The sequence below is a fragment of the Ranitomeya variabilis genome, chromosome 1, assembly GCF_051348905.1.
Source record: "Ranitomeya variabilis isolate aRanVar5 chromosome 1, aRanVar5.hap1, whole genome shotgun sequence".
Classification (NCBI taxonomy): domain Eukaryota; kingdom Metazoa; phylum Chordata; class Amphibia; order Anura; family Dendrobatidae; genus Ranitomeya; species Ranitomeya variabilis.
Window position 1 is genome coordinate 610,769,594 of NC_135232.1, and position 16,760 is coordinate 610,786,353.

General features: G+C 46.8%; 1 protein-coding gene across 1 annotated transcript; it reads right to left on the minus strand.

Moving 5' to 3' along the window:
• Window positions 1–5,669: 5,669 nt before the first annotated feature.
• LOC143809921 (cocaine- and amphetamine-regulated transcript protein-like) lies at window positions 5,670–10,069 on the minus strand. The gene is made up of 3 exons (XM_077292903.1): window positions 8,649–10,069; window positions 6,274–6,357; window positions 5,670–6,024 (listed from the first exon to the last, which is right to left on the minus strand). The coding sequence occupies exons 1-3, from the start codon at window positions 8,781–8,783 to the stop codon at window positions 5,917–5,919; spliced, it is 327 nt and encodes a 108-aa protein (XP_077149018.1). The 5' UTR covers window positions 8,784–10,069; the 3' UTR covers window positions 5,670–5,916.
• Window positions 10,070–16,760: the final 6,691 nt, after the last annotated feature.

Sequence of the window (16,760 nt, forward strand, 5' to 3'; positions counted from 1 at the left end):
CCCTAAAAAAAATGGTTTTGTAAATTTTGTTGTAAAAATGAGAAATCACTGGTCAAATTTTAACCCTTATAACTTCCTAGCAAAAAAAAAATTTGTTTCCAAAATTGTGCTGATGTAAAGTAGACATGTGGGAAATGTTATTTATTAACTATTTTGTATCACATAACTCTCTGGTTTAACAGAATAAAAATTCAAAATGTGAAAATTGCGAAATTTTCAAAATTTTCGCCAAATTTCCGTTTTTTTCACAAATAAACTCAGAAATTATCGACCTAAATTTACCACTAACATGAAGCCCAATATGTCACGAAAAAACAATCTCAGAATCGCTAGGATCCGTTGAAGCGTTCCTGAGTTATTACCTCATAAAGGGACACTGGTCAGAATTGCAAAAAACGGCAAGGTCATTAAGGCCAAAATAGGCTGGGTCATGAAGGGGTTAATAAGGGCAACAGGTGAAATTGCATCATACAATTTGTTGAGCAATTTCTACTGAGTAGGCCAATACTCAATATATGGAGTAAAAGTACTGTTTGGGTGCACGGCAGGGCTCAGAAGAGAAGAAGCGCCATTTGACTTTTTGAATGTAAAATTTGCTGAAATAATTAGCGGATGCGATGTTGCGTTTGGAGAGCCCCTGATGTGCCTAAACAGTGGAAATACCCCACAAGTCACACCATTTTGGAAACTAGACTACTCAGAGAACTTATCTAGATGTTCATTGAGCACCTTGAACCCCCAGGTGCTTCACAGAAGTTTATAACGTTGAGCAGTGAAAATTAAAAAATACCTCACATTTTTCCCACAAAAATGTATTTTACCCCCAAATTTTGTATTTTCACAAGGATTACAGGACAAAATAGGTACCAAAATTTGTTGTGCAATTTCTCCTGAATTCACTGATACCCCATATGTGGTCAAAAACTACTTTTGAGGCACAGTTCAAACATCAGAAGGGAAGGAGCGCCATATTACAGTGCAGATTTTGCTGCACTGATTTGTAGGTGCCATGTTACATTGGCAGAGCCCCTGAGGTCCAGAACAGCAGAACCCCCATAAGTTACCCCATTTTACAAACTAAACCTCTCAATTAATTAATCTAGGGGTGCAGTGATTATATTGACACCACTGGTGTGTCACGGAATTTTATGCCACTGGGCAGTGAAGAAAAAATAATTTACATTTTTGCCACCAAGTTTATGCTTTAGCCCCAAATTTTACATTTTCAAACTGGGAAATGGGTAAAAATGGCACCAAAATGTGTCCCACAATTTCTGCTGACTGTAGAAATACCCCATATGTGGCTGTACTGTACTCCTGGAACGAGAATTTTCCTAGAATAGTTTACAAACACCATATACAGAACCACCAAGTGCTAGAAGAGCAGAATGCCCCCTCGAGTGACCCCATATTGGAAATTGTACCCCTTTGGGAATTTATCTACAGATGTAGTGATGATTTTGACCCCACGGGTGTTTTCCAGAAACAAGCAGCAGTGGATGTTGCTTAGTGAAAATTGCAAACCGCCATTGTACTGACCAGTACACTATAGTGACCAGTACCTTTTAGTGACCAGTACACAGATAGCCGCAGGGAGATCTCCAAAGTGAAATCTTTGCTTATGTGGTGTCAGTATGATAGACACGCATCTTTGGTTTTTGAGAGGGATTACGGGAAATGCTGCTCACCCGACCCTTACAGAAACTGCAAGATGTCAGTGAATAGTAAAGTAGTTACAGGACTGGTCGGCACTACGGGGTACCTGAGGCGATCCCGATGTCACATTCTTCGACTTGCACCTCTTGGAGAAGAGGGATCTTGATTGGGATGAGATATCGGCTTTCCTGGCTGAAGCCATCCCAGAGCCAGGAGTAGACACCTCTCATGACGTTTTGACAGAGATGATCAGGGAAGAGGAACTTACGTTCGCAATTGAAGGGCTTGCCCCCAAAAAATCGCCCAGTCCAGATGGCTTAGTGCAGCGCCCCAGAGTCCTGGTCGTTGCAGTACTGTCGCTCCGCCACTAAGGGGAGTGATGGTACGTCTGATGGCACTAAAGGAGTTCACCTGACCAGGTATCACAGTCACACATTACACTTCACACTCCGGCCACCAGGGGGAGCAAAGGGTTCTATGTATTAGGCCACTCCTCACACTCTGGTAAAACTGGGGGTTGGATAGGAAGTTAGGGAGAAGCTGACTGGGTTTTGCCCAGGTAACATCTAGTGAGAGAAGAGTGTTGCTTGGGAAGATTCAGGGGGGTCCCTGTCAGGGGTGGGATCCTGACAGAGGCCTAGCGAAAGGACAGATCGTTACGGAGCCGTGCCTGCACTTCATTGCGGCGGCATCTTAAGAAAGGACACGAAGCGAAGTATATTGTGGAGAAGTGAGAAACGAGATCACAGCACAAAGGCGATAGAACCAGTAGGAGTCGTGCCCCGAGATCGGCAACATCCTACTGAGGCGCTTAGCCGGTGGCCGGAACGCCTAGGAAGTATTGGGCTCTACGCATTACTTCAAACCAACGGCAGGGCAGTTAATTTTAGGTTGGCTGCCTCACCTTAATCACCTAATGAAGACAACGGAGGCAATTGTGGGAGAGGGGCGTCTCTAGGGTCCCTATAAAATAACTCCAGGCCTACCCCGTCATACGGGTGGGTCCTATCCATATCATCTGGGGGACGGAGAGAAAGAACAGAAACATACACGACAGTTGTGAGGACTATCCCGTGGTGCTCAGCAGGAAAGTACTACAACACCCAGGCGCTAGTAGGTAGGCACTGATTTCCACCTGCAAAGGGAACTCTGGATGTGCCTTCGGACCGGCCGGTCTCAGCCAGCCCTGTTAACAGTGCTCTGGATTGCGGATGCCGAAGCCTTCAGTAAAGAGGTAAAGAGACTGCAACCCTGTGTCCTCGTTATTTACTGCGACCTACACCACCACCTACACCTTTTATTGGGTGCCCCTTAGCAGGACCACGGACCGGGTCAGGCCACCGTGACATCCTCAGAACCGTGAGACCCGGATCCGAGTACCCCGCTGTCCTGCGTCAGGGGGCCGCTCCATTAACATCTGAATTCTATAAGACCTTTAAGGACACTTTGGTTCCCCTCTTGGCTGAGGTATGCAATGAGTGTCTTTCCTCGGGCACTCTGCCGAAGTCACTGAGGAGGCCTGCCCTGATCAAAGGGTAAGGACCCATCTTGCATTGAGAATTGGCATCCCATAGCGCTTCTCAATGCAGACAGGAAGGTTCTGGCAAAGATGCTGTTTAATTGGCTGGTAAAATTTGCATCTCAACTCCTTTTGGAGGCCCAGCATTGCTCTGTTCCAGGCCGCAGCACATTTAGTGCTGTGCTCTGTGTCTGAGAGGCATGGAGCAGGGTAGGGCAGGTCACTGGAAGGGGTATATGTTGTCACTGGACCAGGCAAAAACGTTTGATCGGGATAATCACGAGAACCTCTGGTCCTTCCTTCTGAGATATGGCCTGCCGGGGGGGTCTGTTGATTGGCTTAAGACCTTGTACGGTGGAGCAGAGAGTTTCCCACTTGAGAACGGTTGGATTGGCAGATCTTTTGAGGTTGAATCTGGTGTTTGCCAGGGTTGTCCCTTGAGCCCGCTGCTGTGCGTGTTTGCGATTGACCCACTTCTTAGGAGGGTGGAGCATGGACCGTTGGCCGGGATCAGGATGGACCGGGCAACACCGGAAGCCACTCTGAGGGTGGTGGCATATGCCGATGATGTCACTGTTTTTGTTTCCTCTCACGAGGAGGCAGGATGGCTGATGTCAGAGGTAGATCGCTACTTGGAGGCATCCATGTTCAAGATCAACCGGGATAAGTGTGAGAGTCTCTGGCTGGGAGGAAGAGATCCTGGTTTTGATCTCCCGCACACCCTTCCGGGACCCAAAGTCTCTGCAAAATTCCTTGGCATCGAATTTGGCCAGGGGGATTACCCCAAACAAAATTGGGACAGCAGTCTAGAGATCGCCACTCAGAAGGTGAACCAATGGAAGGGTTGGTCTTTGACCCTAAGGGAAAGGGTAAACCTGATCAAAACTTACCTGCTCCATTTACTGATTTATCTGGGCAGAGTGTGCATCTTGCGAGAGTCTCTCTGGACTGTTAAGGGGGAATAGACTGAACCTGGTCAAGAAGGAGGTTACTTACCGTATGGGGAGACTAGAAGGGTTGGGTATGGTCAACCCTGCGGTATTCCTTGTGGATACCTTCACTAAGATCAATATTGCAAACCTCTGGAAAGAGAGGGATCTTGGGGTGGGTTTGCATCTTCTGAATTCTATCAGGATCCCCTTGAAGTTTTGGGACTTGGCTTGGCGCTGCTTCCATGGGAATCTGTGTGTAAGGGACAATCTGAAGTATTGAAGCTCTCAGGACAGGAACTGTCCTCGGGAGCATTGGGGAACCGTGCTGGAAAGCATGGACCACTTCCTGCTTCTTTGTCCCTTCAACACAGAGGTGTACAACAGGGCGAGCACCTCCATTGGCTGGTCTCGGCTGGCCGGTCTCTCTTATGCGGAATGGAGCATTCGGAGACCTTGGTGGTCGGGACCGCGTCAACTTAATTCTAGTTAGCGCAGTGGTTAGGCATCATACGTGGAACGCACGGTGCTTAGTATCGACGCAATTGAAAATCCTCCCAGTGGCCGATGTGTTTAAGACCATACTCGGTGACCTGGTGAAGGTGCGCTCTCTGGAGTATGAGAGACTGGGCATGCGTAGGGCCGCTCTCCTCTGGAGGGGCTTTTATTTTAGTATGCTCTAGTCTGGTCATCTCCTTTCCTGGTGGTGGGCTGCTGCTGACACTGTAGATTTTTGTTTTGTTGATCATTATGCAGTGATGTAGGGCTGCAGGCGCCGAACTTGGGTTTTGTTTGCTGTTATTGTTGTGTTTTTTTCTGTGTATGTTGTATATAGGGATATAGATTTGGGTGTAGGTGTTAGATTGGGTGGCGGGAAAAGGGGGGAGGTGGGTTCATCTTGTGGGACTATGGGACACTGGGGTGTTTGGGGGAAAAACTGGCCCTGCCTGATCTGGCCTATGGACTTTGGACATGGACTGAGGCATGAGACACAGGACCAGCTCTCAGGTCAGTGTGGGGGATGGGAATGGCGGGCTTTAGTGTGGAGTGGTGGTTTGCTTAGTATTGTATATATTTGTATAGTTTGTGGTTATTTTATTTATAATTAAAAAAATATATACATATTTTTTTTAAATACACTTTTTTCAAATTTGTATTATGTATATAGTTTTTGTTTGCAATTGTTTATTTTATTTGTTATTATTTTGTTTGGTGACCGGACCAGAAAGTGTAAGTACTTAATATTAGTTATTATTCTGTATATATGTATAATATGTGTGAGAGGAGAGAATGAGCGGCTGGACCAGTGTTCATTATACTGATTATTTTCTGGTTGATATTTCTGTTATTATTATTGTTATGTTTTTTATTTTTATAATGAAAGATCTACAGGATGTAACTCCGGATCAGTACAGGATCAGTAATGTAATGTATGTACACAGTGACTGCACCAGCAAAATAGTGAGTGCAGCTCTGGAGCAGGGGACGATCCATGGATGTTGTGATAACCGATAAGATACAGTCAGACACAAGATAATTATATATAAAATATTGTATTCCTTCTTTCGGTGCTGGGGTCTGAGGTCCTTGGATAATCTTTTACATGGCGGGGGATTATATACAAAACTCAGGGGAAGATGATCGCACCGTGATCACCCACAGGTCATTCTGTGTAATGAGAAATAGTCAGTGCAGCCGCAGATTAGCAGAGCGGCGTGAGATAAGTGGTAATGCGGCCCCCGGCGTCAGGTCGCGGCTCTCCACAAGTCTTCTCGGAGGACGTGAGTTCTTGCTGTGAGCGGAGGGGGCGCCTCAGAGACATCTCATGAAGAAGTAGCTGCAGGTGCTGCGCTGCGGACAGTCGCACAGCTTTCCTATCCGCGCTCCTCGCTTCACCGCACAGGCGTCTCCCATAATGCACTAGGAAATGAAATACAAGAGAAAGGTGCACTTAAATGCTCCGTGCTGCTGGCACTCTGCTCTTGCCACTATACAATTAGGTAATAAGATGAGCACACTAATCTGAAATACTGTGAGCTGAAGGCACTCTGCCCATGCTACTACACAGATATCAAAATGAGCACTGTAATCTCCTGAAATACTCAGTGCTGCTGTTACCCCCCCCCCCCTTCCTTCCCTCCTCCACATGCTGTGTATGGTGATGCTTACCTTGGGCAGCTGGATATATTTGCTCTCCCAGACTGAGCTCCGCTTGGACTGCAGTTTGTACAGAACGTCTTGTAGCTCCAGAAGCTGTAACAGAGAAAACAGTCAGCAAGGTACATCGTACATTATAATTATTATTTATATAACACCATTAATTCCATGGCGCTGTACATGAGAAAGGGGTTACATACAGGGTTATAGATATCATTTACAGTACACAAATTTATGATGACAGACTGGTACAGAGGGGAGAGGACCCCGTCCTTGCGGACTTACATTCTACGGGACATGTCCTTGACTACTGCAAAGCCTCACAGCCATTACATTATCACAGGAAAACAGGAAAGCCCTGCTAGAGCAGTTCAGAGACTGCTGCGGAGACAGGCTGGGTTATTGTTTGGATGGGCTCTGCAATTGGTACGGTGAAATGCAATGGTACTGGGCAGAGCAGACCCTGAGATTGGTGCCGGGACGAGCTCTGAGACTGGTGCCGGGACGAGCTCCGAGACTGGTGCCGGGACGAGCTCTGAGACTGGTGCCGGGACGAGCTCTGAGACTGGTGCCGTGATGAGCTCTGAGACTGGTGCCGGGACGAGCTCCAAGACTGGTGCCGGGACGAGCTCTGAGATGACTGCTGGGCAGACTCTGTTACTGGTACTGGGCAGGCTCTGGCGCTAGTGTTGGTCACACTCTGTCTCTGGTACATGTATCTGACCTGAGACTGGGCAGGCTCTTGCACTGGTGCTCGGACAGGCTCTGAGACTAGTACGTGGATGGGGTCTGGGACAGGTGCTGTGCAGTTGCTGTGACTGATGCTGGGGCAATCTCTGAGACTGGTGCTGGGAAACGTTCTGTTCCTGGTACTGGGCAGACTCTGTTACCAGTAAAGAGCAGGCTCTGGAGCTAGTGTTGGTCAATCTTTGTCACTGGTGCTTGTGTCAGACGTGGGACTGGACAAGCTCTGGCACTGGTGCTGGGTCAAGTTGTGAGACTAGTACTTGTACAAGCTCTGGCACTGGTCTTGAGACAACCTCTGAGATTTGTGCTAGGACATGCTCTGGGAATGGTGCTTGGACAAGCTTTGTTACTGGGACGAATGTTGAGACTTGTGCTAGATCAAGCTCTGGGACTGGTTGCGGGAGAAATTCTAGGAGTGGTGCTGGGACAATCTCTGAGGCTGGTGCTGGGATGAGCTTTGTTACTTGTATGAGCTATGGGACTGGTGCTGGCACAAGGTCTGTGACTGATGCTGGGCAGACTCTTGCGCTGGTTATGGCACAAGATCTGTGGTTCATGCTGGGACGATGAGCGTTGAGACTTGTGCAGGGACGAGCTCTGGACCTGGTGCTGGAACAAGCTCTGAGACTAGTGCTCGGACAAGGTCTGGGACTGGTGCTGTGCAGTTTCTGCGTCTGATGCTGGGCAGGTTGTTGGATTGGTGCTGGGGCAAGCTCTAGTACTGTGAGAAGCTCTGGCACTGGTTCTGGGACAAGCTCTGGCATTGGCACTGGTGCTGGGATAAGTTTAGAGTCTAGTCCTGGAACAAGGTCTGAGACTGGTGCTGGGACAAGCTCTATTACTGGTACTGGGCAGTCTCTGTTACAGGTACTGGGCAGGCTCTGGGACTAGAGTTGGGCAGGCACTGGTGCTGGGACAAGCACCGATACTGGTACTTGGACCACCTTTGGGACTGGTACTTGGACCACCTTTGGGACTGGTACTAGGACAAGCTCTGAGACTGGTACTGGGACAAGCTCTGAGACTGGTACTGGGACAAGCTCTGAGACTAGTACTGAGACAAGCTCTGGGACTAGCTCTGCTACTGGGACGAGCTCTGACACTGGTGCTGGGACAAAGTCTGTGACTGATGCTGGGCAGTTTCTGTGACTGATGCTGGGCAGGTTGTGGGATTGGTGCTGGGGTAAGCTCTAGTACTCTGACAAGCTCTGGCACTGGTTCTGGGACAAGCTCTGGGACTGGTGCTAGGACTATCTCAGAGACTGATGCCGGGATGAGCTCTGTTACTAGTACAATCTCTTGGACTGATGCTGAGACAAGCTTTGAGACTAGTTATGGGATGAGCTCTGATATTGGGACAAGCTCTGCTCTTGGACTTTTGCTGGGACTGGTGCTTAACAGTTCCTGGGACTGATGATGGACACTGGACATGGTGTAGGACTGATGTTGGGAAAAGCTCGGGAACTGCTACTTGGATGGGGCCTGGGACAAGTTCTGTGATTGATCTAAGGCAGGCTCTAGGACTGTTACTTGGAAGAGACCTAGGACTGATACTGATCAGGCTGTGTGACTGGTGCTGGGACAAGCTCTGATCTACAGTGCTTGACCAGCAGATGAAATCTCAAGTGGCAGGGACTCACCAGTTCCTTCTCGTTCACCCCCTGGACATCTCTGTCGCTGTCTGCCGCCTCTGCAGATGTCGCCTCCATCAGTGACATGGTCCAGACAAGGATAAGGCACAAAGAGAGAGGGAGCAGTGGGCAGCGGTCAGCCATCACCAGCCTAACTCCTAGACACCAGGCAAACACTGACCAGTCCTCTGCCCAGCGGTAGAGATTACACTAGTGCCGTAATGTGCTAATGACAGCGAGCACGGGGGATAATCCTCCAGAAACGTCTCCTTCTCTACACAGCCCACCTCCTGGGATAAATGTACCCACACCATATCCGATGCTGGAATGTGTGATACTGTCTGCTGTATCCAATCCTGTTGTGTATGATACTGCCTGGTGTATTTAATAATATTCTGTGTGATATTGTCTGCTGTATTCAATCCTATCGACTATATCTAATCCTGTCCTGTATGATACTGCCTGCTGTATTTTATCCTATCCTGTGCGATACTCTCTGCTGTATCTAATTCTATTCTGTGCGATACTGCTTGCTGTATCTACAGTAATCCTATCAAATAACATAGTAACATAGTTTTTAAGGTTGAAGGAAGACTTTAAGTCCATCTAGTTCAGCCCATAGCCTAACCTAACATGCCCTAACATGTTGATCCAGAGGAAGTAAAAAAAACCCATGTGGCAAACAGTAAGCTCCACATTGGGAAAAAAAAATCCTTCCCGACTCCGTATACGGCAATCAGACTAGTTCCCTGGATCAACGCCCTATCAAGGAATCTAATATATAAAGCCTGTAACATTATTCTTTTCAAGAAAGGCATCCAGTCCCCTCTTAAATTTTAGTAATGAATCACTCATTACAACATCATATGGCAGAGAGTTCCATAGTCTCACTGCTCTTACAGTAAAGAATCCGCGTCTGTGATTATGGTTATGATATGGTTGTGATACTGCATGCCGTCTCTAATCCTGTCACGTGTATCTATGTTCATATGTTTATCTACAACAGATGATGACTTCTCTACCTCTTTTGCCTCTCTTCTCTGCTGCTGCCTGGGGGCATTGATCACTACCGCCTGTACTGCTGTGTCGCCGCTGCTCCCATCTCCTGCATTATTGTGGATATTGTCTAACTCTCTAATTGGCGTCTCTTATCAGATTCTGCTTCTTAGGGTACCGTCACACAGTGCAATTGTGATCGCTACGACGGCACGATCCGTGACGTCGCAGCGATCGTATGATTATCGCTCCAGCGTCGTAGACTGCGGTCACACGTTGCAATCACGGCGCTGGAGCGATGCCGAAGTCCCCGGGTAACCAGGGTAAACATCGGGTTACTAAGCGCAGGGCCGCGCTTAGTAACCCAATGTTTACCGTGGTTACCAGCGTAAAAGTAAAAAAAAAAAAACCGTACATACTCACCATCTGATGTCCGTCCGGTCCCTTGCCGTCCGCTTCCTGCTCTGACAGATCCGGCCGTACAGTGAGAGCAGAGTGCAGCGGTGACGTCACCGCTGTGATCTGCTCTCATTTTCCGGCCGGCAGACAGTCAGAGCGGGAAGCGGACGGCAAGGGACCGGACGGACATCAGATGGTGAGCATGTACGTTTTTTTTTTTTTTACTTTTACGCTGGTAACCACGGTAAACATCGGGTTACTAAGCGCGGCCCTGCGCTTAGTAACCCGATGTTTACCCTGGTTACCAGCGAACGCATCGCTGGATCGCTGTCACACACAACGATCCAGCGATGTCAGCGGGTGATCAAGCGACGAAAGAAAGTTCCAAACGATCTGCTACGACGTACGATTCTCAGCAGGATCCCTGATCGCTGCTGCGTGTCAGACACTGCGATATCGTAACGATATCGCTAGAACGTCACGAATCGTACCGTCGTAGCGATCAAAATTGCACTGTGTGACGGTACCCTTACATTGTCTCAGCTTCACATCTCATCTCCACGATGACAGAGCAGAGTAAAGGTATCGGCCACCCCACTCCTCTGCAACGGAGGCCAGAACACTCCGAATATTCCCGCAAAGATACATTATTGAAACTGCTACTGTGTGACAGATACAACACCAGAACAATGTATATAGGAGCACTATTAGGGTATGTGCAGATGATCAGTAAACGCTGCAGGTTAGACGCAGTGTAATTGTGCAGCGTCCAACCCGCAGCATCCAGATGTTACAGCATAGTATATGGAATTTCCAGAAATCCCATGCCCACTATGCATACACCGGCACCCGCGGCTCACCTGCGGAGATAGACATGCGGGAGCGTCTTTCCAAACCATGTCTATTTCTATTGGTGGAAACACAAGCCTCTGCATGAGAAATTTCACCCATAAAATGTATTTGACACGGTAAATCCGCGCATTTCAGTGAACACATGCGGATTCACCTGCGTTCAATAGATGGCAGCGTTTTGGACGCAGAGGACATGCAGTTATATTCTTGTACATAGGAGGCAGTATCATAGTAACTACACTCACCGGCCACTTTATTAGGTACACCATGCTAGTAACGGGTTGGACCCCCTTTTGCCTTCAGAACTGCCTCAATTCTTCGTGGCATAGATTCAACAAGGTGCTGGAAGCATTCCTCAGAGATTTTGGTCCATATTGACATGATGGCATCACACAGTTGCCGCAGATTTGTCGGCTGCACATCCCAAAGATGCTCCATACAAGGCAGGATGGATCCATGCTTTCATGTTGTTTACGCCAAATTCTGACCCTACCATCCGAATGTCGCAGCAGAAATCGAGACTCATCAGACCAAGCAACGTTTTTCCAATCTTCTACTGTCCAATTTCGATGAGCTTGTACAAATTGTAGCCTCAGTTTCCTGTTCTTAGCTGAAAGGAGTGGTACCCGGTGTGGTCTTCCGCTGCTGTAGCCCATCTGCCTCAAAGTTCGACGCACTGTGCGTTCAGAGATGCTCTTAGGCCTACCTTGGTTGTAACGGGTGGCGATTTGAGTCACTGTTGCCTTTCTATCAGCTCGAACCAGTCTGCCCATTCTCCTCTGACCTCTGGCATCAACAAGGCATTTCCGCCCACAGAACTGCCGCTCACTGGATTTTTTTTCTTTTTCGGACCATTCTCTGTAAACCCTAGAGATGGTTGTGCGTGAAAATCCCAGCAGATCAGCAGTTTCTGAAATACTCAGACCAGCCCTTCTGGCACCAACAACCATGCCACGTTCAAAGGCACTCAAATCACCTTTCTTCCCCATACTGATGCTCGGTTTGAACTGCAGGAGATTGTCTTGACCATGTCTACATGCCTAAATGCACTGAGTTGCCGCCATGTGATTGGCTGATTAGAAATTAAGTGTTAACAAGAAGTTGGACAGGTGTACCTAATAAAGTGGCCGGTGAGTGTATATTCTTGTACAAAAGAACAGTATTATAGTAGTTATATTCTTGTACATAGAAGCAGGGCCGGACTGGGACTAAAATTCAGCCCTGGCATTTGAAGTTACACAGGCCCACTTGTCACATGGTGACTGTATAATATCTTTGTACACTTGTAGGCAGGGCCGGTTTTAGGCAAAGTGGGGCCCTAGGCAAAGTTTAAAATGGGTCCCCAAATGCTAACATATTGCACATCACACAAAAGCCTTTCTGTTGTATTTACGTGCGCTGAGTTCAGGCCGCTAAACGAGTTTGATCGACAATACTGAAGTTGTTCAACGCTTGTTTCCCGGCCTCTTTCCACCAGCTGAGGAATAATGATGAGACAGAACGATCACTAATAGATCACCATACAGTATCATGTTTTCAGCAGCACATCTACAGTTTACACTGGCAATGTGCTGCTGACAACAAGGCTTTTTGTTCCAGCAAAAACAATCCGAATATGCAGCATTTTACTTGTTTAGTAAAATACACCCCATAGTCCTCCATATATTATAATGTGCTCCATAGTCCTCCATATAGTATAATACACTCCCTATAGTCCTCCATATATTAAAATACACTGCTCAGTCCTCCACATAGTATAATACACTCCTCATAGTCCTCCATATAGCATAATACAATCCTCATAGTCCTCCATATAGCATAATACAATCCTCATAGTGCTCCATATAGTATAATGCACCGCCACAGTCATCCATGTAGTACAATTCACTTCCCATAGTATAATGCACCCCATAGTTCTTCATATAGTATAACGTATTCCCCATAGTCCTCGATACAGTATAATGCAGCCCACATATAGTATAATGCAGCCACCCCAGAGTATAATGCAGCCACCCCAGAGTATAATGCAGCCACCCCACAGAGTATAATGCAGCCACCCCACAGAGTATAATGCAGCCACCCCAGAGTATGTAACCCCCATAGAATATAATACAGCCCACCTCCCCATAATATATAATGTAGCCCCCCATAGAATATAATGCAGCCCCCCATAGTATATAACGCAGCCTCCCCCATAGAATATAATATACCCCCACAATAGTATATAACACAGCCACATAGTACATAACATGGCCTCCCCCATAGAATATAATATACTCCCCATAGTATATAGCAAAGCCCGCATATTATATAGCACAAACCGCATAGTATACAGCACAGCCTGCATACTATAGCACAGCTCGCGTAGTAGATAACACAGCCCACACAGCAGTATTCAGCACAGACCACACAGTAGTATACAGCACAGACCACACAGTAGTATACAGCACAGCCCACGTAGAAGTATACAGCACAGTCCACACAGTAGTATACAGCACAGCCCACAGAGTAATATATACAGCACAGCCCACAAAGTAATATATACAGCACAGCCCACAAAGTAATATATACAGCACAGCCCACAAAGTAATATATACAGCACAGCCCACAGAGAACTATATACAGCACAGCCCACAGAGAACTATATACAGCACAGCCCACAGAGAACTATATAAAGCACAGCCCAGAGTACTATATAAAGCACAGCCCAGAGTACTATATAAAGCACAGCCCAGAGAGTACTATATACAGCACAGCCCAGAGAGTACTATATACAGCACAGCCCAGAGAGTACTATATACAGCACAGCCCACAGAGTACTATATACAGCACAGCCCACAGAGTACTATACACAGCACAGCCCACAGAGTACTATATACAGCACAGCCCACAGAGTACTATATACAGCACAGCCCGCAGAGTACTATATACAGCACAGCCCAGAGTACTATATACAGCACAGCCCACAGAGAACTATATACAGCACACAGTAGTATACAGCACAGAGCACAGCCCACAGAGAACTATATACAGCCCACAGTAGTATACAGCACAGAGCACAGCCCACAGAGAACTATATACAGCACAGCCCAGAGAGTACTATATACAGCACAGCCCACAGAGTACTATATACAGTACAGCCCACAGAGTACTATACACAGCACAGCCCACAGAGTACTATATACAGCACAGCCCACAGAGTACTATATACAGCACAGCCCACAGAGTACTATATACAGCACAGCCCACAGAGTACTATATACAGCACAGCCCAGAGAGTACTATATACAGCACAGCCCAGAGAGTACTATATACAGCACAGCCCAGAGAGTACTATATACAGCACAGCCCACAGAGTACTATATACAGCACAGCCCACAGAGTACTATACACAGCACAGCCCACAGAGTACTATACACAGCACAGCCCACAGAGTACTATATACAGCACAGCCCACAGAGTACTATATACAGCACAGCCCACAGAGTACTATATACAGCACAGCCCAGAGTACTATATACAGCACAGCCCACAGAGAACTATATACAGCCCACAGCAGTATACAGCACAGAGCACAGCCCACAGAGAACTATATACAGCCCACAGTAGTATACAGCACAGAGCACAGCCCACAGAGAACTATATATAGCACAGAGCACACAGTAGTATACAGCACAGAGCACAGCCCACAGAGAGCTATATACAGCCCACAGCAGTATACAGCACAGAGCACAGCCCACAGAGAACTATATACAGCCCACAGCAGTATACAGCACAGAGCACAGCCCACAGAGAACTATATACAGCCCACATCTCTTCTCTTCCTCCCCTCACCTCCTCCGAGAATGGCCCCACAGTCCAGAAAAAAAAAAACTCTCCTCACCTCTCCTCGTGCCCAGCGTTGCTTCCTGGTTCCTGCTCCTGTCTCAGCAGCTGCAGTCTGCCCGGGACACAGCAGGTGCGCGATGATATGACATCATCGCGCACCCGCAGTGTCAGAGGCAGAGCGGGGAATGATGGGAGAGGAGCGTCTGTAGACGCACTCTCCTCCATCATTGCATTCAACTGTACCGGCGTCTATACGCCGGTATAGTTGAATGCGACGGCGGGGGCGGCGGATTGAGCGGCCCACCACTGGCACCGGCCCTTCTGGCATTTGCCAGAAGTGCCCTATGACCAGTCCGGCCCTGCATAGAAGGCAGTATCATAGTAACTATATTCTTGTACAAAGGAGCAGTATTATAGTAGTTATATTCTTGTACAAAGGAGCAGTATTATAGTAGCTTTATTCTTACACATATTGACACTATTATTTTACTTATATTCTTGTACATAGGGGGCAGTATTATAGTATTTATTTTGTTGTACATACTAACAGTATTATAATAGTTATATTCTTGTACATAGAGGCAGTATTATAGTAGTTATATTTTTGTATATAGGAGCAGTATTATAGTAATTATATTACTGTACAAAAGAGCAGTATTATTGTCAGGAAAATATGAATTATTTTCCATTGTGGTGACTATTCCCAACCAGAACTGGCCTACGACTCCTTCCACCATTGGTTTCTGTGGGACCAGATCCTGCATGCAGCCCCTCTCTCTGTGGATTTCCACCCCCCCCCCCCCTTCAGGCAGATGGTCAGCTTTGGAATGCGAGTTTTATTGCCTGCCAGGACTTGCATACTTGAATTTGTTCTTTTCCTCCACAAACCTCTTTGTCTTATAAGCCAAACACACAAAGTCAAATTAAATAATACACATTAATCCCAGAAACATGAAAATTAGATTTCCAGGATCTGAGCACTTGGGGTTATGCATGGCAGATTTTTGCGGCCTTTAGGGCAATCAGAAACCTGGATGAATTTCAAACCACCAGCAGATCACAGACATACTGTGTTTGGACTCTAAAAAACGGTAAAATTGCAAGGGAAAAAAAATAATGCCAATATCGTTGGCCTGTGAGCTTCCAGGCCAAAGATATGAAGAAAAGGAGTTATCGATAACTTTCAAAGATATGTGTACCTCCCAGTAAACAGCCCATACGTGAGATCAGCAAAGTGGGAGTTTAGTTTTATGGTCCAAATATAAATCAGGAACCTCAATCTTTGGCATTCTTTCAGAGCCAGGAGAGTCGGCTAACACCATGCTGTGGTACTGGATCATTTCTTTGGGATCTCTCCTCCCCTTTAGCAATACGTCATACCTGTGACTGAGATTTAGTAAGTTTCGTATTTTTATCCCGTTTTATTTCATAACTGTTTGTCCATATTTGTATTTTGTCTCTTTTGTAATATCATTTGTATCTTTTGTAAACTTTGCTGATTCTTCCGGAGTAAAATTATAAATTTGCTAGCTTTGTTCTTCTTGCTCTATGAGCGATCCGCCACGTATTCCGTGCAAATTCACGCTACCAAACGGGTGTGCGATCCACCTATAAGAGATCGGTGGTGGCAGCATAGTTTTCGTATTTATGTGGTGTTGGGGACTTGATGGTGACTGGATCGGGGTATATATATGTTCTTATCAGGAACCGGTGGTATATATATATATATATATATATACATCCCGTCACATCACGTGCTGCAATATTCGACATAAATAAGAACAGCTGCGCTCATTTTCTTATCCTCTGTCAATACCCTTATTGGCCTGCAGGGTAAGGGGGCTCCAGAGAGCTGCAAGTTCCTGACTAAGTTCGTGACAAATCGGTGGCAGCAGTGGGATCATAGAGCACTAGTGATCTGAGCAATCATTCCTCTCACTAAAAACTTGCACGGTTCTTGCAAGGACCCTGCGCAAAAAGTTTTGAAGATCGAACTCAGTGTTTATTAGATCTGAGACACTACAGTATGTGTAGCAGTTATACAGT

Bases quoted from the DNA above. Each gene is read 5' to 3' on its own strand.
- LOC143809921 (XM_077292903.1), bottom strand. From the start codon at position 8,783: ATGGCTGACCGCTGCCCACTGCTCCCTCTCTCTTTGTGCCTTATCCTT. The intron at 6,358-8,648 runs GTGAGTCCCTGC...TCTCTGTTACAG, and splicing joins GGGTGAACGAGAAGGAACTG to CTTCTGGAGCTACAAGACGT. The intron at 6,025-6,273 runs GTAAGCATCACC...TTCATTTCCTAG, and splicing joins AATATATCCAGCTGCCCAAG to TGCATTATGGGAGACGCCTG.